The sequence below is a fragment of the Oncorhynchus nerka genome, linkage group LG4 (genome assembly GCF_034236695.1).
Source record: "Oncorhynchus nerka isolate Pitt River linkage group LG4, Oner_Uvic_2.0, whole genome shotgun sequence".
NCBI lineage: Eukaryota > Metazoa > Chordata > Actinopteri > Salmoniformes > Salmonidae > Oncorhynchus > Oncorhynchus nerka.
This window is the reverse complement of record NC_088399.1, coordinates 67,180,864-67,206,384: the sequence shown is the minus strand read 5'-3', so window position 1 is coordinate 67,206,384 and position 25,521 is coordinate 67,180,864. Positions and strand designations below refer to the sequence as shown.

Genomic DNA, 25,521 nt, shown 5'->3' with positions numbered 1-25,521 from the left:
AGAGAGTTTTCATCTGTATTTTTCAAAGCTGTCTACATTCCACCACAGACTGATGCTGGCACTAAGACCGTACTGAATGAGCTGTATTCCGCCATAAGCAATCAGGAAAACGCTGTGTGTGTGTGTGCATGTGCGTGTGTGTGTGCGTGTGTCTGTGTGTGTGAGTGACTTTACAGTAGCCAGCTATAGTGTGTGTGTGTGATTTTACAGTAGCCAACTATAGTGTGTGACTTTACAATAGCCAGCTATAGTGAATGTAAGACTTTACAGTACCCAGCTATAGTGTGTGTGTGTGTGTGTGTGTGTGTGTGACTTTACAGTAGCCAGCTATAGTGTGTGGGTGACTTTACAGTAGCCAGCTATAGTTTGTGTGACTTTACAGTAGCCAGCTGAAGTGTGTGTGTGTGACTTTACAGCAGCCAGCTATAGTGTATGTGTGACTTTACAGTAGTTAACTATAGTGTGTGTGCCTTTACAGTAGCCAGCAAAGTGTGCGACTTTACGTCAAGTCTAGGTCCAAGAGGCTTCTAAACAGCTTCTACCCCCAAGCCATACGTCTCCTGAACAGCTAATCAAATGGCAACCGAGACTGTTTGCATTGCACCCCACTCCCCACCCTCTTCTATGCTGCTATTACTCTCTGTTATTATCTATGCATGGTCACTTTAAAAACTCTACCTACATGTACATAATTATCTCAACACCGGTGCGCCCTGCACATTGACTCTGTACCGGTACACCCTGTATATAGCCCCGCTATTGTTATTTACTGCTGCTCTTTACTTATTTGTTATTCTTATCTCTTTTTTCTTAAAACTGCATTGTTGACTCAATGCACAGTTTCCTAGAGATAAATCAAGTCAAGCCTGCTACATAAAAGAAATAGAAGCAGGCGAAATCGATAGGAGAGTAGTTGCTTTGTAAGGTATCTCTACCTGAAATTACATGATCTAAGTGATTGACAGTTGGTTTTAATAATCAAATCAGTACTATTTTTTATATATATATTTTACATTATAGTATCAATGAATAAATATGCAAGATTGAAGACAACTGAACCTCTAACGGAATTATTTATTTGCCTGGATCCAAATATTTAGAAAATGCGTCACACGGACCGATATAAGGTGTTGCACGGGTCGATTGTCTTGCCGCGGTGGTTAGTTTGTTTTGGATTATCAGGTACTCTTCAGTTCAGTACTCCTCAGCATATTACCATAGTTTTAGTGATATTTTACTTTTGTATAATGACTTTCTTCCACTTAATCAACGCATAATTATTCGAGAGCGACATGGTTAGCTAACGTTACGGGCAGCTTAACTTGATTTGCTAGTTAGCTGCAGTGCACGGCTAGCTGTCATGCATGGGTTGTCATGAAATGCAGCTCGCCAAGTGTAGCTTCGTAGCTTTGCTTGCTTAATTTGACTTGTCATGACGTTTCCATGGATTTATCTCTAAGTGTATCATTTAATCATAATAGCTATGAGTGTTGCTTTTCCTAATGTGCTACTGCAACATTGCAGTAGTATTTTGTTGCTGACATTGTTTTCTAGCTAGCTACAGTAGCCATAATGCATTAAGTAAAGTTACCACCCTTGTTCAAGCCAGCCAAAATCCGAGTCCAGTGTCGACTAACGTTAAGTGTTCAAGCTAGCTAACTTACCAACTAATGTTGCAATGTTTATTTCAGAGGGAGTTATGGAGACCGAGACAACCCCAAATATACCCACAGAAAGCCATGGGATGAATGGGACTGATAAAGGCAGAGCTGCCATTAAAACCCAGTAAGTGTGCTTCCTGTTGCTACTTGGCTGGAAAAAAATCCTGCGCACACAACTGTGGATACAATTGGCCACCCCTGCCCCAGACCATCACCAGTCTGGCATGTACTGATAGAACAGGCTTCAACAAGAGAAACTATACAATGAAAAAAAGACTGGTCGATAGGCTGTTGGTCGACCGAGATTTCTTTAGTCGAGCAGTTTGATTTGCGCTTGTCTGAGTGGACTAATCCATTGTGGTGGCTGTGGGGATCACTCTTAATAAAGGTTTTCCCTGACCTGGCCCCACCCCTGGGTGCATGTTTTGGTTTTTTACATAGTACTACACAGCTGACTCAAATAACCAACTCATCATCAAGCTTTGATCATTTGAATCAGCTGTGTAGTGCTAGGGCAAAAAAACTTAACGTGCACCCAGGATAGGCCCCGGGACTGAGTTTGGGAAACCCTTCCCTTAAGACATGCTACTGAAATTGTAAATGATTATTTTACCTAAGAACAAATGGTGCAACACTAATACAAATATTATTTTATAACAAATGCGTTTCCTCCCACGTTTGATAGCGGTTGCGCTTCTGAAACATCACTGCGCTGTTAAATTGGTTCCTTTTCCAAGAACATCTTGCTATGTGCGTAATAGCAAAGTCACCCAGCATATTTGTGTTGAGAACAATGCGGCGGAGGCAGCAGTGGAGTTATGAGAAGAGAAAACAGCCCTTGCCTTAATTGTCTAAGAAAAGTGAGGAGAGAGGAAACACCAATTTAAATAGATCTATAATCAACAGCCTAACTGTTAATTGTGCCTGACCTATAAATCATCCATATATATTTAGCTACAGAAATAAGACAGGTCCTGCTTGTGTTGCCTGTTTGAGTGTTAGTTTTAGGGGCATGATATATCTTTGAACATATCGGAATCGGACGATATTAGCTAAAAATGCCAACATCGGCATCGACCAATATCTAGTATAACACCGATGTGCAAAACTAATGTCAAAGCAGACTTGCTAACCTATATAACGTAGGTACGTGACATAATGACACCACGTAAAATTTTGCGCTACATGTGCAGCACAGCATTCCTAACCTAGCCCACAATGTCTGCTGTGTGGATCGAGCAGTCAACAAGTCCAGCAGTCATTTGAAAGAGTAAGAACATTTCAGCGAGACAACTCTAAAGGCAAAATCCATTAAAACCAAGATCATGGAATTCATTGCCCTTGACAATCAACCGTTCTCGGTCGTGGGTGATGTTGGCTTTTGCCGACTGGTTGAGCACCGGTGCACACTACCAAGTGCTCTATTTTTCAGATGTTGCCCTACCGGAGTTACACAGTAATAGCGTCTCTGATATTAGCTTCACGACATACATACTATGGAATGCCGTTTGGGTCTTTGCGTGTCAAAATAAATACAATCGCACTGTCAAATCTGTACAAAAAAGTTTGCAAACACTGGCCACAAACGATGTGTTTACAATACCGCGTTGGTAATAAAGCATAATTTGCTCGACTGCAACTTCTGGGGTGGCTAGCTTGGGACCGAGCTAGCACAAATACAACCAGCCTGAAAACACTGACCAGTAGAAACTGCAGTCATTTAAATTATTCTTAGCAAAGATTTAGGAATCCTTGTAAGTATTAGCTTGGATGCCACTTGTTGTTCGCCTATTGAAATTGAACTTCAGTTCATGAAAATAAATAGCTAGCCAGCTACTTAACCCTGTTGACCAAAGCTAAAGTTATAAGCATCCAGCTAGCTTCATTTGGCTAGTGAGGTTCGACCGGACCGGTTATGTATTGTGAAGCTAGCCACAATAAGGATTAGGCACAATAGCGGAATTTGTGGTTTGCCTTCAAAATAAAAGTATGTCATCGACAGTAAGGGCAAATATATACAAATAGTAGAATTATGTCATACCTTTATTTTGAAGGCTAACTGCTAAGTCCACTATTGTGGCTAATCCTTATTGTGGCTAGCTTCACATAGAATGGTTGATCAAGTAAGAACTGTCTTATAAATTAGGGTTATTTTAGATGATGACACCTAGCTATATAGTTAGCTAGTTAAGTATAGCTACTGAAACAGAATGTCTTTTGCTGTGTTTTTGGGGAAGAACGTTGTTTGCATCCATGAGCTAGCTAGATTTTTTTTATGACCAGCACTGTAGGTGCGCGAGACAACTTTACAACCTTCCTGTGACATCGGGTGTTGTAGGTGTCCTGGAGGGCAGGTAGTTTGCCCCTAGTGACGCGTTGTGCAGACCGCACCACCCTCTGGAGAGCCCTGCGGTTGTGGGCGGTGGAGTTGCCGTAATGGGCGGTGATACAGCCTGACAGGATGCTCTCAATTGTGCACCTGTAAAAGTTAGTGAGGGTTTTCGGTGACGAGACACATTTTTTTTCAGCCTCTTGAGGTTGAAGAGGCGCTGTTGCGCCTTCACCACACTCTGTGTGGGTGGACCATTTCAGCTTGTCGGTGATATGCACTCCGAGAAACTTAACTTTCCACCTTCTGCACTGCTCTACCGTCGATGTGGATAGGGGGTGCTCCTTTGCTGTTTCCTGGAGTCCACGATCATCTCTTTTGCTTTGCTGACATTGAGTGAGAGGTTATTTTCCTGACACCACACTCTGAGGGCCCTCACCTCCTCCCTGTAGGCTGTCTCATTGTTGTTGGTAATCAAGTCCACTACTGTTGTGTCGTCTGCAAACTTGATGATTGAGTTGAAAGCGTGAATGGCCAGGCAGTCATGGGTGATCAGGGAGCACAGGAGGTGGCTGAGAACACACCCTTGTTGTGCCCCAGTGTTGAGGATCAGCGGAGTAGAGATGTTGTTCCCTACCTTCACCATCTGGGGGTGGTCCGTCAGGAAGTCCAGGACCCAGTTGCACAGGGCGGGGTTGAGACCCAGGGTCTCAAACTTAATTATGAGTGTAGGAGGGTACTATGGTGTTGAATGCTGAGCTGTAGTCAATGAACAGCGTTCTTACATAAGTATTCCTCTTGTCCAGATGGGATAGAGAAGTGTGATGGCGATTGCATCATCTGTGGACCTATTGGGGCGGTAAGCAAATTGGAGTGGGTCTAGGGTGACAGGTAGGGTGGAGGTGATATGATCCTTGACTAGTCTTTTTAAAAACATTTTTTTTATTGAATTGGTATGTAACTGTTATGAAAGTTGTATTGTCAATTTTGTTTTGTATATAAATGCCAATTTAAACGTGTACATGACACTGCAACAACATTTCCCCATGGGGACAAGTAAGTAAGTAAGTAGTCTCTCAAAGCACTTCATGATCAAAGAAGTGAGTGCTATGGTGCGATAGTCATTTAGTTCAGGTACCTTAGCTTTCTTGGGAAAAGGAACAATGGTGGCCATCTTGAAGCACGTGGGGACATCAGACTGGGATAGGGATTGATTGAATATGTCCGTAAACACACCTGCCAGCTGGTACTGGTTATAATTTATTTTGTGTTTACATTGTTCCAATACAGTCAGAATTATATTTTAATCTAACAGCACTTGTTTGGCATGCAGGACTTGCTCCAGTATTTTCCACAACTAGTCAAATTTATTCCTTATATCTGACATTCCCTTTACCTCCTGAGCAACCAAACATTCCCCTGATTTGTCATGTCATTTGCATCCGTTTTGCTGTCACATGTGTTACGGTGTTCATAGTTGGTTATAACCAATTTATTCATGTGATTGTAATATGCTAAAGTCAGGCTCTATTTGTCACATCCATACATGTGTCACGTGACGAGAGCAAGGGTTGAAGTAATAGGGAATGCTTTTCCTAAATAAATTTGGGATTTTGGTCATAACTTTTCATTAAGAAATGGCTGTTATTATGTTGCAGCTTCAGTAACACGGACACCACGATAAACACTGATTTTCTGTGGTGGTCGCTGCAGCAGGGACGAGAGAGACAACAGGTGCTAGTCACACAGTCACTCGCTGTCATTTTTAACACAGGGCAGCAAGTCTGAGCTTGGCCTGGCACAATCAAATGTTTGCTTAAAGTGTCATACACACAAGATTTTACTGAGTAACAGTTAATAGAATGAAATCATTCAAGTACATTCATTAGGCCCTAATCTATGGATTTCACATGACTGGGCAGGGACGCAGCCATGAGAGGGCATAGGTCCACCCACTTGGGAGCCAGGTCCACCCACTGGGAGCCAGGCCCAGCCAATCAGAATTAGTTTTTCCCCACAAAATGACATTATTCCACACAGAACTACAACTGAGCACCCCATCCTCAAACGATGCCGCAAATGTGGTCTGCGGTTGTGAGGCCAGTAGGTTGTACTGCCAAATTCTCTAAAAACAACGTTGGAAATGGCTTATGGTAGAGAAATAAACATTCAATTATTTGTCAACAGCTCTGTTGGACATCCCTGCAGTCAGCATGCCAATTGCACACTCCCTCAAAACTTGTGATATCTGTGGCATTGTTGTGTGACAACACACCACATTTTTGTGGCCTTCTAAATGTCCCCAGCACAAGGTACACCTGGGTAATGATCAATTGGTTTAATCAGCGTCTTGATATGCCACACTTGTCAGCTGGATGGGTTATCTTGACCAAGGAGAAATGGCCACTGACAGTGATAGAAACAACAATTTGTGCATACAATTTGAGTGTTTTCTTTTGTTGTGCTTATTGAAAATGTCTGAGGTCTTTTATTTCAGCTGTTAGTTTTTCACTCCGTGTCAGAACCTAATGGACAATTAGTCAAAGCTCAAACCAAGTTTATTCACCCACTGGGTCAAAGAGCTGAGAAGACAAAGACATGTTTCCATCAGCACAAGTATTTATATATAGAGTCTCCTGTCTAATAAAGGAATGGCGCCAGAGGGGATGGCTGCTGTTTTACAGGCTCCTAACCAACTGTGCTATTTTGTTTTTTTCAAATTTTTTGTTACTTATTTTGTACATAGTGTTGCTGCTACCATCTCATGACCTAAAAGAGCGTCTGGATATCAGAACAGTGATTACTCACCTCAAACTGGATGAAGATTTTTTCTTTAATGAATCTGAGGTGAAGGATATACTGTTTCCCTGAGACCAGGCCCAAATCCCTGTCATTCGCGTGAAGAAAATATGGAAATACAGGGGGTGGAGGTTGGGGTGCCTTGTGAGATTTAGTCGGCGAGTGGGTAACCCTCCTCTACCATCAGTTCTATTGGCCAAAGTGCAATCACTGGAGAATAAATTGGATGATCGGCATTCAAGACTCTCCTACCATCGGGACATTAAAAGCTGTAATATCTTCTGTTTCACCGAGTCGTGGCTGAACGACAACACAGATAATGTACAGTTGGCTGGGTTTTCCGTGCATCGACAGAACAGCTATGACTGGTAAGACAAGGGGTGGTGGTGTCTTTTTGTCAATAACTGCTGGTGCGCGATGTCTAATATTACAGAAGTCTCGAGGTACCCCTCAGGGGTGCGTACTTAGTCCCCTTCTGTATTCCCTGTTCACCCACGACTGCTTGGCCAAGCACAACTCTTAACCATCATTAAGTTTGCTGACAACACAACAGTGGTAGGCCAGATCACTGACAATGATGAGACCGCCTATAGGGAAGAGGTCTGAGCCCTGGGAGTGTAGTGCTAAGGACAACAACCTCACCCTCAACGTGAGCAAGACAAAGGAGCTGATGGTGGACTACAGGAAAAGGGGTGCAGAACATGCTCTCATTCACATCGACGGGGCTGTAGTGGAGTGGGTCGAGTATTTCAAATTCCTTGATGTCCACTTCACCAACAAACTATCATGTTCCAAACACCCCAAGACAGTCGTGAAGAGGGCATGACTACACCTTTTCCCCCTCCGGAGACTGAAAAGATTTGGCATGAACCCCCAGATCCTCAAATATATTTTATATTTGAAATTCTTCAAACTAGCCACCCTTTGCCTTGATGGCTGCTTTGCACACTCTTGGCATTCTCTCAACCAGATTCACCTGGAATGAATTTCTAACAGTCTTGAAGGAGGTCCCACATAAGCTGAGCATATTGTTGGCTGCTTTTCGTTCACTCTGAGGTCCAACTCATCCCAAACCATCTCAATTGGGTTGAGGTTGGGTGATTGTGGAGGCCATTTCATCTGGATGCAGCACTCCTCACTCTCCTTCTTGGTCAAATAGCCCTTACACATCTTGGAGGTGTGTTGGGTCACTGTCCTGTTGAAAAACAAATGATAGTCCCACTAAGCGCAAACCAGATGGGATGGAATTTTGCTGCAGAATGCTGTGGTAGCCATGCTGGTTAAGTGTGAGTTGAATTATAAATAAACCACTGACAGTGTCACCAGCAAAGCACTATCACACCACCTTCTCCATGCTTCATGGTGGGTACCGCACATGCGGACATCGTCCATTCACCAACTCTGCATCTCACAAAGACACAGCGTTTGGAACCAAAAATCTCATATTTGGACTCATCAGACCAAAGGACAGATTTCCACCGGTCTCATGTCCATTGCTCGTGTTTCTTGGCCCAATCAAGTCCCTTCTTCTTATTGGTGTCCTTTAGTAGTAGTTTCTTTGCAGAAATTCAAGCATGAAGGCCTGATTCACGCAGTCTCTTCTGAACAGTTGATGTTGATGTCTGTTACTTGAACTCTGAAGCATTTATTTGGGCAGCAATTTCTGAGGCTGTTAACTCTAATGAACGTATCCTCTGTAGCAGAGGTAACGCTGGGTCTTACTTTCCTGTGGCGGTACCCATGAGAACCATTTTCATCATAGCGCTTGATGGTGTTTGCGAAGGCACTTGAAGAAACTTTCAAAGTTCTTGAAATGTTCAGGATTAACTGACCTTCATGGACTGTCATTTCTCTTTGCCCTATTTGGCAAAATGGCTCAAATAAGTAATCTTCTTTATACCACCCCTACCTTGTCACAACACAACTGATAGGCTCAAACACATTAAGGTAACAAATGAACTTTTAACAAGGCACACCTGTTAATTGAAATGCATTCGAGGTGACTACCTCATGAAGCTTGTTGAGAGAATTCCAAGAGTGTGCAAAGCTGTCAAGGCAAAGGGTGGCTACTTTGAAGAATCTCAAATATTAAATATATTTTGGTTTGTTAAACCATTTTTTGGTTGCTACATGATTCCATATGTGTTATTTCATAGTTTTGATATCTTCACTATTATTCTACAATGTAGAAAATAGTAAAAATAAAGAAAAACCCTGGAATGAGTAGGTGTGTCCAAACTTTTGACTGGTACTGTACATCTACAAATGACCTTGTTTAACCTATACCCCCGCACATTAACTCGGTACCGGTATCCCCTGTATATAGCCTCTTTATTGTTACTTTATAATTTTTTACTTCACTTTATTTAGTAAATATTTTCTGAACCAACAATGCAGTTCAAGAAATAAAGGGCTTTTATGTAAGCATTTCACGTTAAGGTCTATGTAACCGATGTGAAATGGCTAGCTAGTTAGCGGGGTGCATGCTAATAGTGTTTCAATCGGTGACGTCACTCGCTCTGAGACCTTCAAGTAGTTGTTCCCCTTGCTCTCAAAGGGCCACGAAGGAGGGTGGTTAATGATGCTTCAAGGGTGGCTGTTGTCGATGCGTGCAGATGGTCCCTGGTTCTAGCCCAGGTAGGGATGAGGAGAAGGACGGAAGGTATACTGTTACATCTACAGATGTTGTATTCGGCGCATGTGATTTGATTTGACATCCAGACAGCCAATACATCTCTATTGCTAGGCAGGAACGTAGGTGGTGTGTGCGTAATAGAACGGTTTCTTGTCACTTCATCTGACCTGACCTCGGCTAACATTCCTCACTCCTCCCTAATCCACGGCTATCCAACCTTATCAGTGACTGAAACCAAACTTTTACCCTTTGGCCCTCTCAATAGGATTCATGAGATTTAACAATAACATTATACATGTAAAGTAGTTATAGTATGGTAAAATGAATAAGTACAGTGGGGAGAACAAGTATTTGATACACTGCCGATTTTGCAGGTTTTCCTACTTGCAAAGCATGTAGAAGTCCGTCATTTTTATCATTGGTACACTTAAACTGTGAGAGACGGAATCTAAAACAAAAATCCAGAAAATCACATTGTATGATTTTTAAGTCATGCATTTGCATTTTATTGCATGACATAAGTATTTGATCACCTACCAACCAGTAAGAATTCCGGCTCTCACAGACCTGTTAGTTTTTCTTTAAGAAGCCCTCCTGCTCTCCACTCATTACCTGTATTAACTGCACCTGTTTGAACTCCTTACCTGTATAAAAGACACCTGTCCACACTCAATCAAACAGACTCCAACCTCTCCACAATGGCCAAGACCAGAGCTGTATAAGGACATCAGGGATAAAATTGTAGACCTGCACAAGGCGGGGATGGGCCACAGGACAATAGGCAAGCAGCTTGGTGAGAAGGCAACAACTGTTGGCGCAATTATTAGAAAATGGAAGAAGTTCAAGATGACGGTCCATCACCCTCAGTCTGGGGCTCCATGCAAGATCTCACCTCGTGGGGCATCAATGATCATGAGGAAGGTGAGGGATCAGCCCAGAACTACACGGCAGGACCTGGTCAATGACCTGAAGAGAGCTGGGACCACAGTCTCAAAGAAAACCATTAGTAACACACTACGCCGTCATGGATTAAAATCCTGCAGCGCACGCAAGGTCCCCCTGCTCAAGCCAGAGCATGTCCAGGCCCGTCTGAAGTTTGCCAATGACCATCTGGATGATCCAGAGGAGGAATGGGAGAAGGTCATGTGGTCTGATGAGACAAAAATTGAGCTTTTTGGTCTAAACTCCACTCGCCGTGTTTGGAGGAAGAAGTAGGATGAGTACAACCCCAAGAACACCATCCCAACCGTGAAGCATGGAGGTGGAAACATCATTCTTTGGGGACAGGATGACTGCGTCGTATTGAGGGGAGAACGAATGGGGCCATGTATCGCGAGATCTTGGCCAACAACCTCCTTCCCTCAGTAAGAGCATTGAAGATGGGTCGTGGCTGGATCTTCCAGCATGACAACGACCCGAAACACACAGCCAGGGCAACTAAGGAGTGGCTCCGTAAGAAGCATCTCAAGGTCCTGGAGTGGCCTAGCCAGTTTCCAGACCTGAACCCAATAGAAAATCTTTGGAGGGAGCTGAAAGTCCGTATTGCCCAGGGACAGCCCCAAAACCTGAAGGATCTGGAGAAGGTCTGTATGGAGTTGTAGGTCAAAATCCCTGCTGCAGTGTGTGCAAACCTGGTCAAGGAACTACAGGAAACGTATGATCTCTGTAATTGCAAGCAAAGGTTTCTGTACCAAATATTAAGTTCTGCTTTTCTGATGTATCAAATACTTATGTCATGCAATAAAATGCAAATGAATTACTTACAAATCATACAATGTGATTTTCTGGATTTTTGTTTTAGATTCCGTCTCTCACAGTTAAAGTGTACCTATGATAAAAATTACAGACATGCTTTGTAAGTAGGAAACACTGCCGATTTTGCAGGTTATCAAATACTTGTTCTCCCCACTGTATATATTTCAAGCTAGAATACAACACAACTCCAAAAAATTGGACTAACACCTTCATATTGAGTTTATATTTTTGTTCAGTATAGTTGATTTGATTAAAACACATAGGATGTGTCTGTATATGGAAAAATTCACGTTTATACATTTAGACCAAAAGAACTCTCGGCCGACCAATATTTTTTGTATTCGGGGACAGCCCTAATTTATACGTAATTAGGCCTACTTGTTGAATTGTATCAATTATATATGAATGTGATCAGCACTCTCGTTTTTCAGGTTTCTCACAACCAAAGAAAAGTTCCATGAGTTACTGGACTCTGGAGGGAAGGGTCCTAATGATGACAAGGCCAGTGACGATGCAGCACCAAAAGAGACAGCAGAGGACTCTCTGGAAGAGCCTCAAGAGAAAAAATGTAAAGTGGACCCGGATGAGCAGGAGAGGACGGAGAAACGGAACAGGAAGCGAATGCGAGGACAGAACAAGTCTAGGCCGCATATGAAACCCACGAGCTATGACAACAGACGACTGTGTCCTTCCATAATTCAGGTAGGACTGTCACTTTGATGAAAGGGCCAACTACTTTTCATGCAACCTGGGACTTGCCATGTTTGAAATCCCCCCCAAGTCATTTCAATAATATGTTTTTCCTTTACCTATTAGGAGCATGCTCAATTGAGTTTCCTGTAGACCTAATTGTTTATCAACACCAAATTGTTTTTTCTATTTTCTCATTGAACTCCCCCAGGAGCGTGAGACCAAATGTGTCTACGGTGACAAATGCAAGTTCATCCATGATGTTGCTGAGTACATGGCCTTAAAGCCCGCTGACGTTGGAGAGCACTGCTACCTCTATGACACCTTCGGGAAGTGCCACTACGGCTTGAGCTGCCGATTCGCCCGGGCCCACATCAGCGCTGACCTAAAAAACCTGGCTAACGAGGAGCGTGTGAAAGCCATGGAGGGGAGAACACCCGTGAGGAATAGCCTGGACAAGGACCTGCAGTGGCGCCTCCGCAAGAAGGTGGTCCCCTTTACAGCGTCTGACGCCTACATGAAGATCGTTTTCAAAGGCGGACACAAAGCAGGAGAGGGCTGGAAAAAGGCTGCAACAGCAGAGAACGGTAAGGCTCGGCGGGTCTGCCATTTTGTGGAAGCAATATGTCGCCTGGGTTATATTCATTAGTCATATACCGTAGCAAAAAGTTTTGCAACGAAACAAGAGTTTATATTAGCAAATTCCGGTAGGTCCCTCCCTATTTGCTTCTGTTTGGTTACTAGTGAATACATCCCTGGTGGTTTTGCGACTGATATTCGCAGGAATTTCACTGTTTTTAGTTGCAGAATTGGCCATATTTTTGTTTGGACAGTTTTCTTTGTGTACCACTCTCAAAGCCAAACTGCATTTCAAGTGGCTTTACTGTTTGTAAAGACTTGTCAGGTGCAGAGATGGTGTTAGAATACATTAAATTGATTAATTCAGCTATTATATAATCTGATTTTCACCCTAATCAGGTGTTGATGATAATTATTCTGATAGTTCAATGTTTTATCTCCCTTAGTTGATAACTGTTGTTCACCGGTGGTGCACTCTCAGTGTTCTGAAGGGGAGAAACCACAAACAACAGACAACCAGGGAACTGAGGTACTGTAGCAACACTATTACTCTACAACTACTACTACATTTGTCACAAGCGCTTAACAGCAACCTGGATCTTAATCTTCAAAAAGTAATTAGAGTTGACAGTGACAAGGGAAAAACTGCCTGGCTGGGAAATATAATAAATCGATCTATGCTATTTTGGGATTTACTGTATGGTGGCTAGAAGTTTTTCCTCAAGTTGTTTACCTTTTGGAAAATTGCAGGTTAGCCAGGAGAACCTGGCTCTAGTGAAAACCATTGGGCCGTTGACTGATGCTGATGTTATAAAGTTACGACAATGTGAAAAGAAGCAGGTATGTTTGAGCCGCTTGACTTAAACACAGTGCTAGGTATTTTGTCTTGCATGTCGGGCATCTGAGTGGCACTTTGTATATTAATCTAATTTAAATATTAACTGCCCATTTTTAATATTAAGAAGTTGTATAAACCAAATAGTAACGTTATGAATAGAAATAATTGTTTTTATTCTTCCTAAAGGTGGACTTCAAAGACAAGCTGTATCTTGCTCCCTTAACAACGGTAAGTCGGTCCTTGGAACAGAATTGGTCACTTTCCCAGACTGATTAATCCTACTCCTGGACTGAAACATTTACATTTACATTTACATTTAAGTCATTTAGCAGACGCTCTTATCCAGAGCGACTTACAAATTGGTGCGTTCACCTTAAGACATCCAGTGGAACAGCCACTTTACAATAGTGCATCTAAATCTTTTAAGGGGGGAGGGGGTGAGAAGGATTACTTTATCCTATCCTAGGTATTCCTGAAAGAGGTGGGGTTTCAGGTGTCTCCGGAAGGTGGTGATTGACTCCGCTGTCCTGGCGTCGTGAGGGAGTTTGTTCCACCATTGGGGGGCCAGAGCAGCGAACAGTTTTGACTGGGCTGCGCGGGAACTGTACTTCCTCAGTGGTAGGGAGGCGAGCAGGCCAGAGGTGGATGAACGCAGTGCCCTTGTTTGGGTGTAGGGCCTGATCAGAGCCTGGAGGTACTGAGGTGCCGTTCCCCTCACAGCTCCGTAGGCAAGCACCATGGTCTTGTAGCGGATGCGAGCTTCAACTGGAAGCCAGTGGAGAGAGCGGAGGAGCGGGGTGACGTGAGAGAACTTGGGAAGGTTGAACACCAGACGGGCTGCGGCGTTCTGGATGAGTTGTAGGGGTTTAATGGCACAGGCAGGGAGCCCAGCCAACAGCGAGTTGCAGTAATCCAGACGGGAGATGACAAGTGCCTGGATTAGGACCTGCGCTGCTTCCTGTGTGAGGCAGGGTCGTACTCTGCGGATGTTGTAGAGCATGAACCTACAAGAACGGGCCACCGCCTTGATGTTAGTTGAGAACGACAGGGTGTTGTCCAGGATCACGCCAAGGTTCTTAGCGCTCTGGGAGGAGGACACAATGGAGTTGTCAACCGTGATGGCGAGATCATGGAACGGGCAGTCCTTCCCCGGGAGGAAGAGCAGCTCCGTCTTGCCAAGGTTCAGCTTGAGGTGGTGATCAGTCATCCACACTGATATGTCTGCCAGACATGCAGAGATGCATGAAATGAATGATGAAACCCATGCTCAACTGAAAATCTATTTTTAATAGGGTTTCTTAGTCCAGGAATAAGCTTGTTTTAGGTTCGGGAAAGCGACCCAATGTGCACACACTAATGGCTTGATATTTCATACACCAAAGAGGACCAGAATGAAAATAAGGGACTTTGTTAGATATAATCTATGATTTTTTTATGTGTGTATTGTTGTTTTCTGCATTATGTATTTTAGAATGATCTAATAAAATGAATACATTTGTCTCAGTGCGGAAACCTGCCTTTCCGTCGTATATGCAAACGATTCGGCGCTGACATTACATGTGGAGAGATGGCCATGTGTACCAACCTGCTGCAGGGCCAGTCGTCCGAATGGGCGCTCCTCAAGAGACATGAGAGCGAGGACGTTTTTGGCGTGCAGGTTAGAACAGGCTGAAAGTGCTAGAATTTTTATTTAATTATTTTTTTTACATCTGAATACATACTTATGCCCATTGCATATCCCCAGGGATATCTCCACTTCATTGTACTCTGTTCTGGGCAGTGTGCTTGAGCTTGTTCCACCCCATGGCGGTTTTAAAAGTGATAGAAGTGGTAGTAGATCACTTCTATCACTTTGATTCCTATGAGTTTAGTCCTATGTCCCTCATTTGCGTAGATCTAGCTATTTGCCTCAATCCTGAATTAATGGGGAAGATGGGGATTATCTTAGTCCATCATTTTAGATTGAACCTCCAGGGTATTTGAGCCCAAAGTAAATATCTTTGAAACGGTTCAATTTTAAAGGTAGAATCCTTAATTGAAGCGATAACAAAGCATCACCCCACCCATGTTTGGTAAAAATGCTGAGGAATGGGTCTAAATTCATAGACAGAGCTATGGATGGAAGCACTGACCATACATGATGTCAAAATTATTATAAAATAATGTCTTTATAGTTTTAACCATGTTTTGGGGCAATACAGTGTTTGTTTAAATTTACATGGTTTACAAACGTTGGAGTAAAACAAGCTTATATTTTGGGTTCTGATGGGGTGCGACAGTTGAACTAAACTCATGAGGTCTTTACCATTTATATTATCTAAGAATCAATGGTTTATCATTCATTTATAAGAAGAAAAAAAATATATATATTTAAATATATATGTAGCAACTAAGGATTCTAGCTTGGTCCGTACTTGAAGTCTGATAATTTACATTTTTAGGTGGAGGGATGCTTTCCTGACACAATGACCAGATGTGCAGAGCTACTCAACAACAAAATCGACGTGGACTTTGTGGACATCAACTCTGGGTGTCCTATTGACCTTGTATACAAGAAGGTGTAATCTTCTGGACATTCTCCATTGAGCTTACTTTTTATTGCAGGATTTGTCTTAATGTGTCTGGGAAACCAGCCCTCTAAAACATGATTAGTATGATCTTCCTTTCCCTTTCTTTAGGGCGGAGGATGTGGGCTGATGACGCGCACCAACAAGTTTGAGCAAATCATCCGAGGAATGAACTCTGTAAGTGATGCGAATTCCTTATTTGCTCAGCTATGGTATTGGAGATGTTGAACTAATGCAGGCTCAATAAAACCCTCAGCATTTTAAAGAAAACAAATATTACTTGAACTCAGGTCTGGTATGTAAAGGGACTTTGTTGTTCTTTCCTCAGGTTCTGGATGTCCCTTTGACTGTCAAGATTCGTACCGGTGTTCAGGAGAAGGCCAACATCGCACATAAACTCATCCCAGAGATGAAGAATTGGGGGGTGTCCATGATCACGGTACGTCTGTCAGAATGTAATGCTGGATCCTAAATCGATCTAGCCTAAGTAAACTGTTCTGTGTTGGTTTCGTCACAGGCAGGGATGTGTAGCATAAGAGTAATTTCAAGTCTCTATGCAGTTGCATGGCAGGTCCAGGGAACAGCGCTATACTAAGTCAGCTGACTGGGACTACATCAATACCTGCTCCCAACTCGCCAGCCCCATCCCACTCTTTGGTAAGTAGGATTTAGAGTTTATTTGTCACATGCACAGGGTTGGAAATCTAGCAAGTTACAGGGAAATTCAACAGTGCAGTTCAAAGTGAAGTGAATGAAACAATAAAAACTGGCATTGTTGAATACTAATTTCTGATTGGCTTGAAGGTCATTCTAGAGCATGCATTATTTATATATAAAGCACAGTGTATTTGCAAGGTAGAATTCAGTGGCTTATAGTTCTTACATGTTTGAGCTGCTTTTGAAAGAAAATGTCTAATTGAAAACATTGGCGTTGTTGAATTCGATTTCCGTAATGGCAAGCTAGGACTGATGGTTTGGTTACTTAAGGCAACTACTGTCGCTATCTAGTGTTAGGTTCTTATTTTTCAGAGTAAATAACTCGCGGACACTAGAGAAGCTTAACCAAGTTTAATTCTTCCCAAAGGGTCGACACAGCTGTATTCAGACATCACATTTCACACAAGCACTGATATTTAACACTCCTAGGTTGAGTCTTCTCCTCCACACTGAACAGCCAATGCAACTCTGTTGATAGACAGAACCTTAATTATATCTGTTATTCCTCACTTCATCTAACCTGACCTCTACCCAAAAGTGCTCACTGCTACCCAACTCAAGGCTGTCATGGTTAATGATACCAGACTGTCTCTTCTCTTCACAGAGGATCCCTGATGGCTAACAATAACAAATCCTGACATAATGTAACCTTTATACATCACCCTCTCTCCCTCAGTGACCTTGTTAGTTTCTAAGATCTCCACCCGTCTCCCCTACACATTCCCAAAGCCATCTAACTCCTACAGATAACCATTAACTTCTGATGTAAAAACCATTATCATCCCTCAGGTGCCATACTTCTGATCTATCATGTCTCTAGAAAATCAGTGTTCAAAGTTTACCCAGAATCCAACACTAGTAAACTTGTTAGCTACTTCATTGGATGTTGAACACATTTCTACCTGCAAATTAATGAATTTCTAGCTGTAAATGTGTTCAATTATAGCCATGGTATAAAGGGATAATCAACTTGGGGCTCTATGCGTTCTCTGGGAAATAATGCAACTCCGTGAAAGGTTATTTCCAATCCGCTAGCATACACCTTCCATGTCATTATTTTCCAGTGAATGCATAGCCCCTCGTTAATTATCCCTTACAATATATATACATATTGACAACTGTAACACGATAAATGGCCATTCTTCAGTTTCCTGACACGGGTGTCATCTATCCACTGTTTAATTTGGATAAGTTTTGAAAGACAACGTTGGTATCACATTTTTATTCTGTGTATTCATTAATTTTATCCCCAGAGGCAATCTGGAACATACTTCGGTTCACGTTATCAAAACGGTCTTGGAGCATGGATTCTAATTGATCGGACCAGTGTTGTACAGACCTGACCACTGGAACATCCCTCTTGAGTCTTTGTATGTAGGCGGGTAGGAGCAAAATGGAGTCGCGGTCAGATTTGAGGATGGAATAGAGCCTAATACCCATGTCGAAAAGCGGTGTAGCAGTGGTCAAATGTGGAATTTGCGCGTGTTGGACCGTCAATGTGTTGATTTCAGGAGCACGGACTTCAAATTACTTTAAAAATTGAAAATGGCGCAGGAAGAAATGGCAGCAGTTTTACGGGCGCCTAACCAATTGTGCTATTGTTTTTGTGTGTGGTGTTTTACTTATTTTGTACATCATTTTCTGCCAAAGAGCTTCTGGATATCAGGAGAGCAATCACTCAACTTGGATTAGACAGACTTTTTTTCTTCAACAAGCAGGATGTACTTCGAACACCCGACAAGGCTGACATCCCCGCCATTTGCAAGAGAAAGAGGCGCAGTTACAGAGTACACAGAGCGGGGTGCCTCGTAAGATTCCGCAGAAGGCGAGTGAGAAAGCTGCCGTTAGTCAATATTACTTGCCAACGTGCAATCATTGGACAATAAATTAGACAAGGTACGATCACGAATATCTTACCAACGGAACATCAGAAACTGTAACATCTTATGTTTCACGGAATCGTGGCTGAATGATGACATGGATATTCAGCAAAAGGGATATACGCTGCAACGGCTAGATAGAAAAGCACACTCCGGTAAGACGAGGGGGAGCGGTCTGTGCATATTTGTAAACAACAGCTGGTGCACAAAATCTAAAGTCTCTAGATTTTGCTCGCCTGAAGTAGAGTATCTTATGATAAGCTGTAGACCACACTATTTGCCAAGAGTTTTCATCCATACTATCCGTGGCTGTTTATTTACCTTCACAGACAGATGCTGGCACTAAGAATGCACTCACTCAGCTGCATAAGGAAATAAGCAAACAGGAAACTGCTCACCCAGAGGCGGTGCTCCTAGTGGCTGGGGATTTTAATGCAGGGAAACTGAAATCAGTTTTACCTAATTTCTATCAACATGTTAAATGTGAAAATTCTAGATCACCTGTACTCCACACAGATGCATACAAAGTGCTCCCTCGCCCTCCATTTGGTAAATCTGACCACAATTCTATCTTCCTGATTCCTGCTTATAAGCAAAAAATTAAAGCAGGAAGCACCAGTGACTCTGTCTATAAAAAAGTGGTCAGATGAAGCAGATGCTAAACTACAGGACTGTTTTGCTAGCACAGACTGGAATATGTTCCTGGATTCTTCCGATGGCTTTGAGGAGAACACCCCATCAGTCACTGGCTTTGTCAATAAGTGCATCAAGGACGTCCCCCCCACAGTGACTGTACATACATACCCCAACCAGAAGCCATGGATTACATGCAACATTCGCACTGAGCTATAGGGTAGAGCTGCCGCTTTCAAAGTGCGGGGCTCTAACCCATATGCTTATAAGAAATCCTGCTATGCCCTCTGTAGAACCATCAAACAGGCAAAGCGCCAATACAGGGCTAAGATTGAATCGTACTACACCGTCTCCGACGCTCGTCTTATGTGGCAGGGCTTGCAAACTATTACAGACTACAAAGGGAAGCACAGCCACGAGCTGCCCAGTGACAGGAGCCTACCAGACGAGCTAAATCACTTATATGCTCGCTTCGAGGCAAGCAACACTGAGGCATGCATGAGAGCATCAGCTGTTCCGGATGACAGTGTGATCACACTCTCTGTAGCTGCTGTGAATAAGACCTTTTAAACAGGTCAACATTCACAAGGCCGCGGGGCCAGACTGATTACCAGGACGTGTGCTCCGGGCAGGTGTCTTCAATGACATTTTCAACATGTCCCTGATTGAGTCTGTAATGCCAACATTGTGTCCCAAAACACTAAGGCAACCTGCCTAAATGACTACAGACCCATAGCACTCACGTCCGTAGCCATGAAATGCTTTGAAAGAATGGCAATGGCTCACATTAACACTATTATCCCAGAAACCCTAGACCCAGAAACCCCAGGGGTGTGTGCTCAGTCCTCTCCTGTACTCCCTGTTCACCCACAACTGGATGGCCAGGCACGACTCCAAAACCATCATTACGTTTACAGACGACACAACAGTGGTAGGCCTGATCACCGACAACGACGAGACAGCCTATAGGGAGCATGTCAGAGACCCTACCGGGTGGTGCCAGAATAACAACCTATTCCTCAACATGACCATGACCAAGACCGGGCACGCCCCCATTCTTAACGACAGGGCTGGAGTGGAGCAGGTTGAGAGCTTCAAGTTCCATGGCGTCCACATCAACAACAAATAGAATAGTCCGAACACACCAAGACAGTCGTGAAGAGGGCACGACAAAGCCTATTCCCCCTCAGGAAACTAAAAAGATTTGGCATGGGTACTCAGATCCTCAAAAGGTTCTACAGCTGCAACATCGAGAGCATCCTGACTGGTTGCATCACTGCCAGGTATGGCAACTGCTCGGCCTCCGACCGCAAGGCACTACAGAGGGTAGTACGTATGGCCCAGTACATCACTGGAGCGAAGCTGCCTGCCATCCAGGACCTCTACACCAGGTGGTGTCATAGGAAGGCCCTAAAAATTATCAAAGACCCCAGCCACAGAATGTCCTCTCTACTACCGCATGGCAAGCGGTACTGGAGCGCCAAGTCTAGGACCAAAAGGCTTCTCAACAGTTTTTACCCCCAAGCCATAATACTCCTGAACAAGTAATCAAATGGCTACCTGGACTATTTGCATTGTCCCTCCCTCAACCCCTATTTTACGCTGCTGCTGCTCTGTTTATCAGATATGCGTAGTCACTTTAACTATACATTAATGTACATACTACCTCAATTAGCTCGACTAACTGGTGCCCCCACACATTGGCTACCCGGGCTATTTCCATTGTGTCCCGCCACCCGCCAACCCCTCCTTTACGCTACTCTCTGTTTATCATATATGTGTAGGCATTCTAGCCATACCTACAGTGGGGAGAACAAGTATTTAATACACTGCTGATTTTGCAGGTTTTCCTACTTACAAAGCATGTAGAGGTCTGCCCTTTTTTATCATAGGTACACTTTAACTGTGAGAGACGGAATCTAAAACAAAAATCCAGAAAATCACATTGTATGATTTTTAAGTAATTAATTAGCATTTTATTGCATGACATAAGTATTTCATACATCAGAAAAGCAGAACTTAATATTTGGTACAGAAACCTTTGTTTGCAATGACAGAGATCATATGTTTCCTGTAGTTCTTGACCAGGTTTGCACACACTGCAGCAGGGATTTTGGCCCACTCCTCCATACAGACCTTCTCCAGATCCTTCAGGTTTCGGGGCTGTCGCTGGGCAATACGGACTTACAGCTCCCTCCAAAGATTTTCTATTGGGTTCAGGTCTGGAGACTGGCTAGGCCACTCCAGAACCATGAGATGCTTCTTACGGAGCCACTCCTTAGTTGCCCTGGCTGTGTGTTTCGGGTCGTTGTCATGCTGGAAGACCCAGCCACGACCCAACTTCAATGCTCTTACTGAGGGAAGGAGGTTGTTGGCCCAGATCTCGCGATACATGGGCCCATCCATCCTCCCCTCAATACGGTGCAGTCGTCCTGTCCCCTTTGCAGAAAAGCATCAACAAAGAATGATGTTTCCACTTCCATGCTTCACGGTTGGGATGGTGTTCTTGGGGTTGTAATCATCCTCCTTCTTCCTCCAAACATGGCGAGTGGAGTTTAGACCAAAAAGCTCTATTTTTGTCTCATCAGACCACATGACCTTCTCCCATTCCTCCTCTGGATCATCCAGATGGTCATTGGCAAACTTCAGACGGGCCTGGACATGCTCTGGCTTGAGCAGGGGGACCTTGCGTGCGCTGCAAGATTTTTAATCCATGACGGCGTAGTGTGTTACTAATGGTTTTCTTTGAGACTGTGGTCCCAGCTCTCTTCAGGTCATTGACCAGGTCCTGCCGTGTAGTTCTGGGCTGATCCCCCACCTTCCTCATGATCATTGATGCCCCACGAGGTAAGATCTTGCATGGAGCCCCAGACTGAGGGTGATGGACCGTCATCTTGAACTTCTTCCATTTTCTAATAATTGCGCCAACAGTTGTTGCCTTCTCACCAAGCTGCTTGCCTATTGTCCTGTAGCCCATCCCAGCCTTGTGCAGGTCTACAATTGTATCCCTGATGTCCTTACACAGCTCTCTGGTCTTGGCCATTGTGGAGAGGTTGGAGTCTGTTTGATTGAGTGTGTGGACAGGTGTCTTTTATACAGGTGACGAGTGGAAAACAGGTGCAGTTAATACAGGTAATGAGTGGAGAGCAGGAGGGCTTCTTAAAGAAAAACTAACAGGTCTGTGAGAGACGGAATTCTTACTGGTTGGTAGGTGATCAAATACTTATGTCATGCAATAAAATGCAAATGAATGACTTAAAAATCCTAGTGTGATTTTCTGGATTTTTGTTTTAGATTCCGTCTCTCACAGTTAAAGTGTACCTATGATAAAAAATGACAGACCTCTACATGCTTTGTAAGTAGGAAACACTGCCGATTTCGCAGGTTATCAAATACTTGTTCTCCCCACTGTACATGTACATACTACCTAAATTAGCCTGACTAACCGGTGCCTGTATATAGCCTCGCTACTGTTATTTTTCACTCTTTTTACTGTTGTATTTATTTCTTTACTCATCTGTTGGTAACCCAATACCTATTTTTTAACTTAAAAATCACACTGTTGGTTAGGGCCTGTAAGTAATCAATACACTATACTGTTGTATTTGGTGCATGTGACAAACGTTGATTTGATTTAGTTCACTGCGACAAATGCTGCATCCGGTTATGTGGTCGCCATCTTTTTCAGGGTCCAATGAAGATCTTTGAGAGCATTTTTGGTGTCTGCTTGGGGCGGGACTTACACATACATGGCTATAATCCCGGAGAACTCTCTCAGAATCTAAACAGGGCGACATGTATTACAAGTCGGGAGAGCAGAAGCTCGGAAGTTCCTGTACGTTACCCCCGTGGGACCACTTGTTATTGGTCATAAAGCCTTTGTTCTTGCCAGAGAGAACCCGCTTCCTATCCGCTCAATGAACTGTAAAACCCACTGGTTGTATATAATCAGTTTGTATGCCGGAGGAAAGCAAAGTACGTTGTAGAATCTGATGTCCATTTGGAAGGAGGTCCTCGATCTTAAGTTCACTAAGTTAATTCTATAATGATTGAACATTGGCAAGTAGTATGCTTGGTAATGGAGGACGGGTCGCGTGGCGTCTCAATCTCACAAAGTTAGTGTGTTCGTGCGTGTTTTTCTTTCTGTGTGTGTGTGTGTGTGTGTGTGTGTGTGTGTGTGTGTGTGTGTGTGTGTGTGCACCTGTTAAACCTCATCTCTCTTATATGCAGGTAATGGAGACATTTTGTCTTATTATGACGCCATGAAGGCTAGAGAGACTGAAGTTTCGGGTATAATGCTGGCAAGGTTGGTATCTTAATGGAAAATAATAGACATGCTTTTGATTTCACACAATTTGACTGATCAGAGTAGTGCGCTCTGATAGGAAGAGTGGATAACATATAGCTTACTTTTTATCCAACCCTTTCAGATCTAATGAAGTGCATAGGGAGGCTTGATGAAGGGCTATGGGTTGATTTGAGATGGGAAGCACCGTAGATTCAGTCTCTTATCTCAGTGGTTCTCAAACCTCTCCTCAGGGACCCCCATGACATTTCACAATCTTGTTGTAGCCCTTAACCTGATTCATCTAGTCATGGGCTGATAATTAGTTGACCATTTGAATCAGGTGTGTTAGCAGTGAATAATTCAAATACATGGAACAGCTGGGAGTCTCCGAGGAGGTTTGAGAACCCCTGCCTTAATCGACTCCAGCTCTAGTTGTAATACTTTTTCTCTCGGGCAGGGGCGCGCTCATCAAGCCCTGGGTTTTCACCGAGATCAAGGAGAGGCGGGACTGGGACATCTCGTCCAGCGAGCGGCTGGATGTCCTTAGGGACTTCACCCACTACGGCCTGGAGCACTGGGGCTCGGACACCCAAGGCCTGGAGAAGACCAGGAACTTCTTGCTGGAATGGCTGTCCTTCATGTGCAGGTGGGTACTCGTATAGGCACGAAGTATCAGGTGGTATTCACACTGTAATAATGCTTAGAAACATACACAATAGTTGTTTTAGTGCTTTATAGGTTGATCAATATGTTGATGTAGGTGAAGACAAACGAGAACCTGCAGGGCTGCCAAATCTTTTTTTCTCTGTATTTACCGTCTTTCACAAACCTAGAATTCAACCAATTCAAAATGTTCTTTATTAAACATTAACACCGTAACACATTTAATGTGGACATGTCAATCTTACCCTCTCTCCTTTATAGGTACATACCAGTTGGGCTGCTGGAACAAGTGCCCCAGAGGATCAACGAGCGACCACCCTACTACATGGGCAGGGACTACCTGGAGTCTCTCATGGCCAGTCAACACGTAGGGGACTGGATCAAGATCAGGTGAAGATCACTATTGCTTATCCTAACCTAGGTTCTTATGGCTGCCAGTGTATGCTGGTTTTCATTCACACTGACCTCTTGAATCATTCTCAGTAGTTGAAGCTTCCAATTAAAAATAGCATAGTAGGAGGTTGCAAGAGCAATGCCTCGTGTCTCAATCCATATTCTTGAGGGCTTTTATATGGTGGCTTTTAGCTTAACCAGCCAATAAGATGAGCGCGTTAATGCACTTAAAAAAAATAGTCCCATTAGCATCTCTGTTGGTTTGAATTAGTATAGACTACCTCTATACTAATGTATTTATACAGGCTGAATATCTGTTCCAATTACACACAGCATGCTGAATAGTTTCATGGAAAAAGGGGTTTTAATAATGGCCTTTTTCCCCTTCTCCATAGTGAAATGCTGCTTGGACCTGTACCCAAGAATTTCAACTTTCTGCCCAAGCATAAAGCAAATGCATACAAATGAATTTTGTGTATGAATGCTCAACAAAAAGTTATGAAGGCAAAGCTTTTGTCAATTTTATTTCCATTCAAGTCAGCAGTCCTGAATATACCTATTACATGAGTAATACACGAGTAATTAAAAAATTACGTAAATGATTTATTTCAACTTTGTTTGGAGTGTTTCTTTTACTTGGAGATGTATTTGTTTTACCATTGCACCAAATAAATACTGTATATGGAATAAAATACATCTAAAATACAACATTGATCTTTTCTGAAGTTTTTACATTAGTATGTTTGTTTGTTTGAGTTTTGATTCTCTCGTTTAACATACAACTGTCTTAGTGTGAATCTGACATGAGTCATGAGAAGAGGATTGCAGATGACTTTGAATATTAGCATTACATTTGCAAAGAATGAGTTGTTAATAGTTTTGTTTTTTGAGATCTCAATACCAAATGCAGTGTGTTTCATGTTACGGATGTTCATAATGGCTATGACAAGTTTCAAATTGGTAGGCCACTGTAGTGGATATACAGTGGTTTAAATGGACAGATAGTCAGAATTGTGTCAATAACTCAGTCATCTTTTGACCAATCCCTTTGCTTTTCTCAAACTAAGTTAATTTAGACGTTCCAATTTGGTCGT

At 43.1% G+C, this 25,521-nt stretch overlaps 1 protein-coding gene across 1 annotated transcript; it reads left to right on the top strand.

Annotated features, from left to right (window-relative positions):
• Nucleotides 1–1,117: 1,117 nt before the first annotated feature.
• On the top strand, nt 1,118–25,135 carry dus3l (dihydrouridine synthase 3-like (S. cerevisiae)). Its single transcript, XM_029658345.2, has 16 exons — nt 1,118–1,182; nt 1,692–1,785; nt 11,611–11,881; nt 12,081–12,456; nt 12,895–12,977; nt 13,199–13,288; nt 13,473–13,514; nt 14,791–14,943; nt 15,728–15,844; nt 15,965–16,030; nt 16,182–16,292; nt 16,414–16,510; nt 23,314–23,389; nt 23,829–24,017; nt 24,296–24,424; nt 24,823–25,135. Exons 2-16 carry the CDS (start codon nt 1,700–1,702, stop codon nt 24,893–24,895), a joined length of 1,959 nt encoding a protein of 652 aa, XP_029514205.1. The 5' UTR covers nt 1,118–1,182; nt 1,692–1,699; the 3' UTR covers nt 24,896–25,135.
• Nucleotides 25,136–25,521: the final 386 nt, after the last annotated feature.

Excerpts from the sequence above, each read along its gene's own strand:
- dus3l (XM_029658345.2), top strand. The coding sequence starts at position 1,700 with ATGGAGACCGAGACAACCCCAAATATACCCACAGAAAGCCATGGGATG. Across the intron at positions 14,944-15,727 it reads AGGACGTTTTTGGCGTGCAG|GTGGAGGGATGCTTTCCTGA; the intron begins GTTAGAACAGGC and ends TTACATTTTTAG. Across the intron at positions 24,425-24,822 it reads GGGGACTGGATCAAGATCAG|TGAAATGCTGCTTGGACCTG; the intron begins GTGAAGATCACT and ends CCTTCTCCATAG.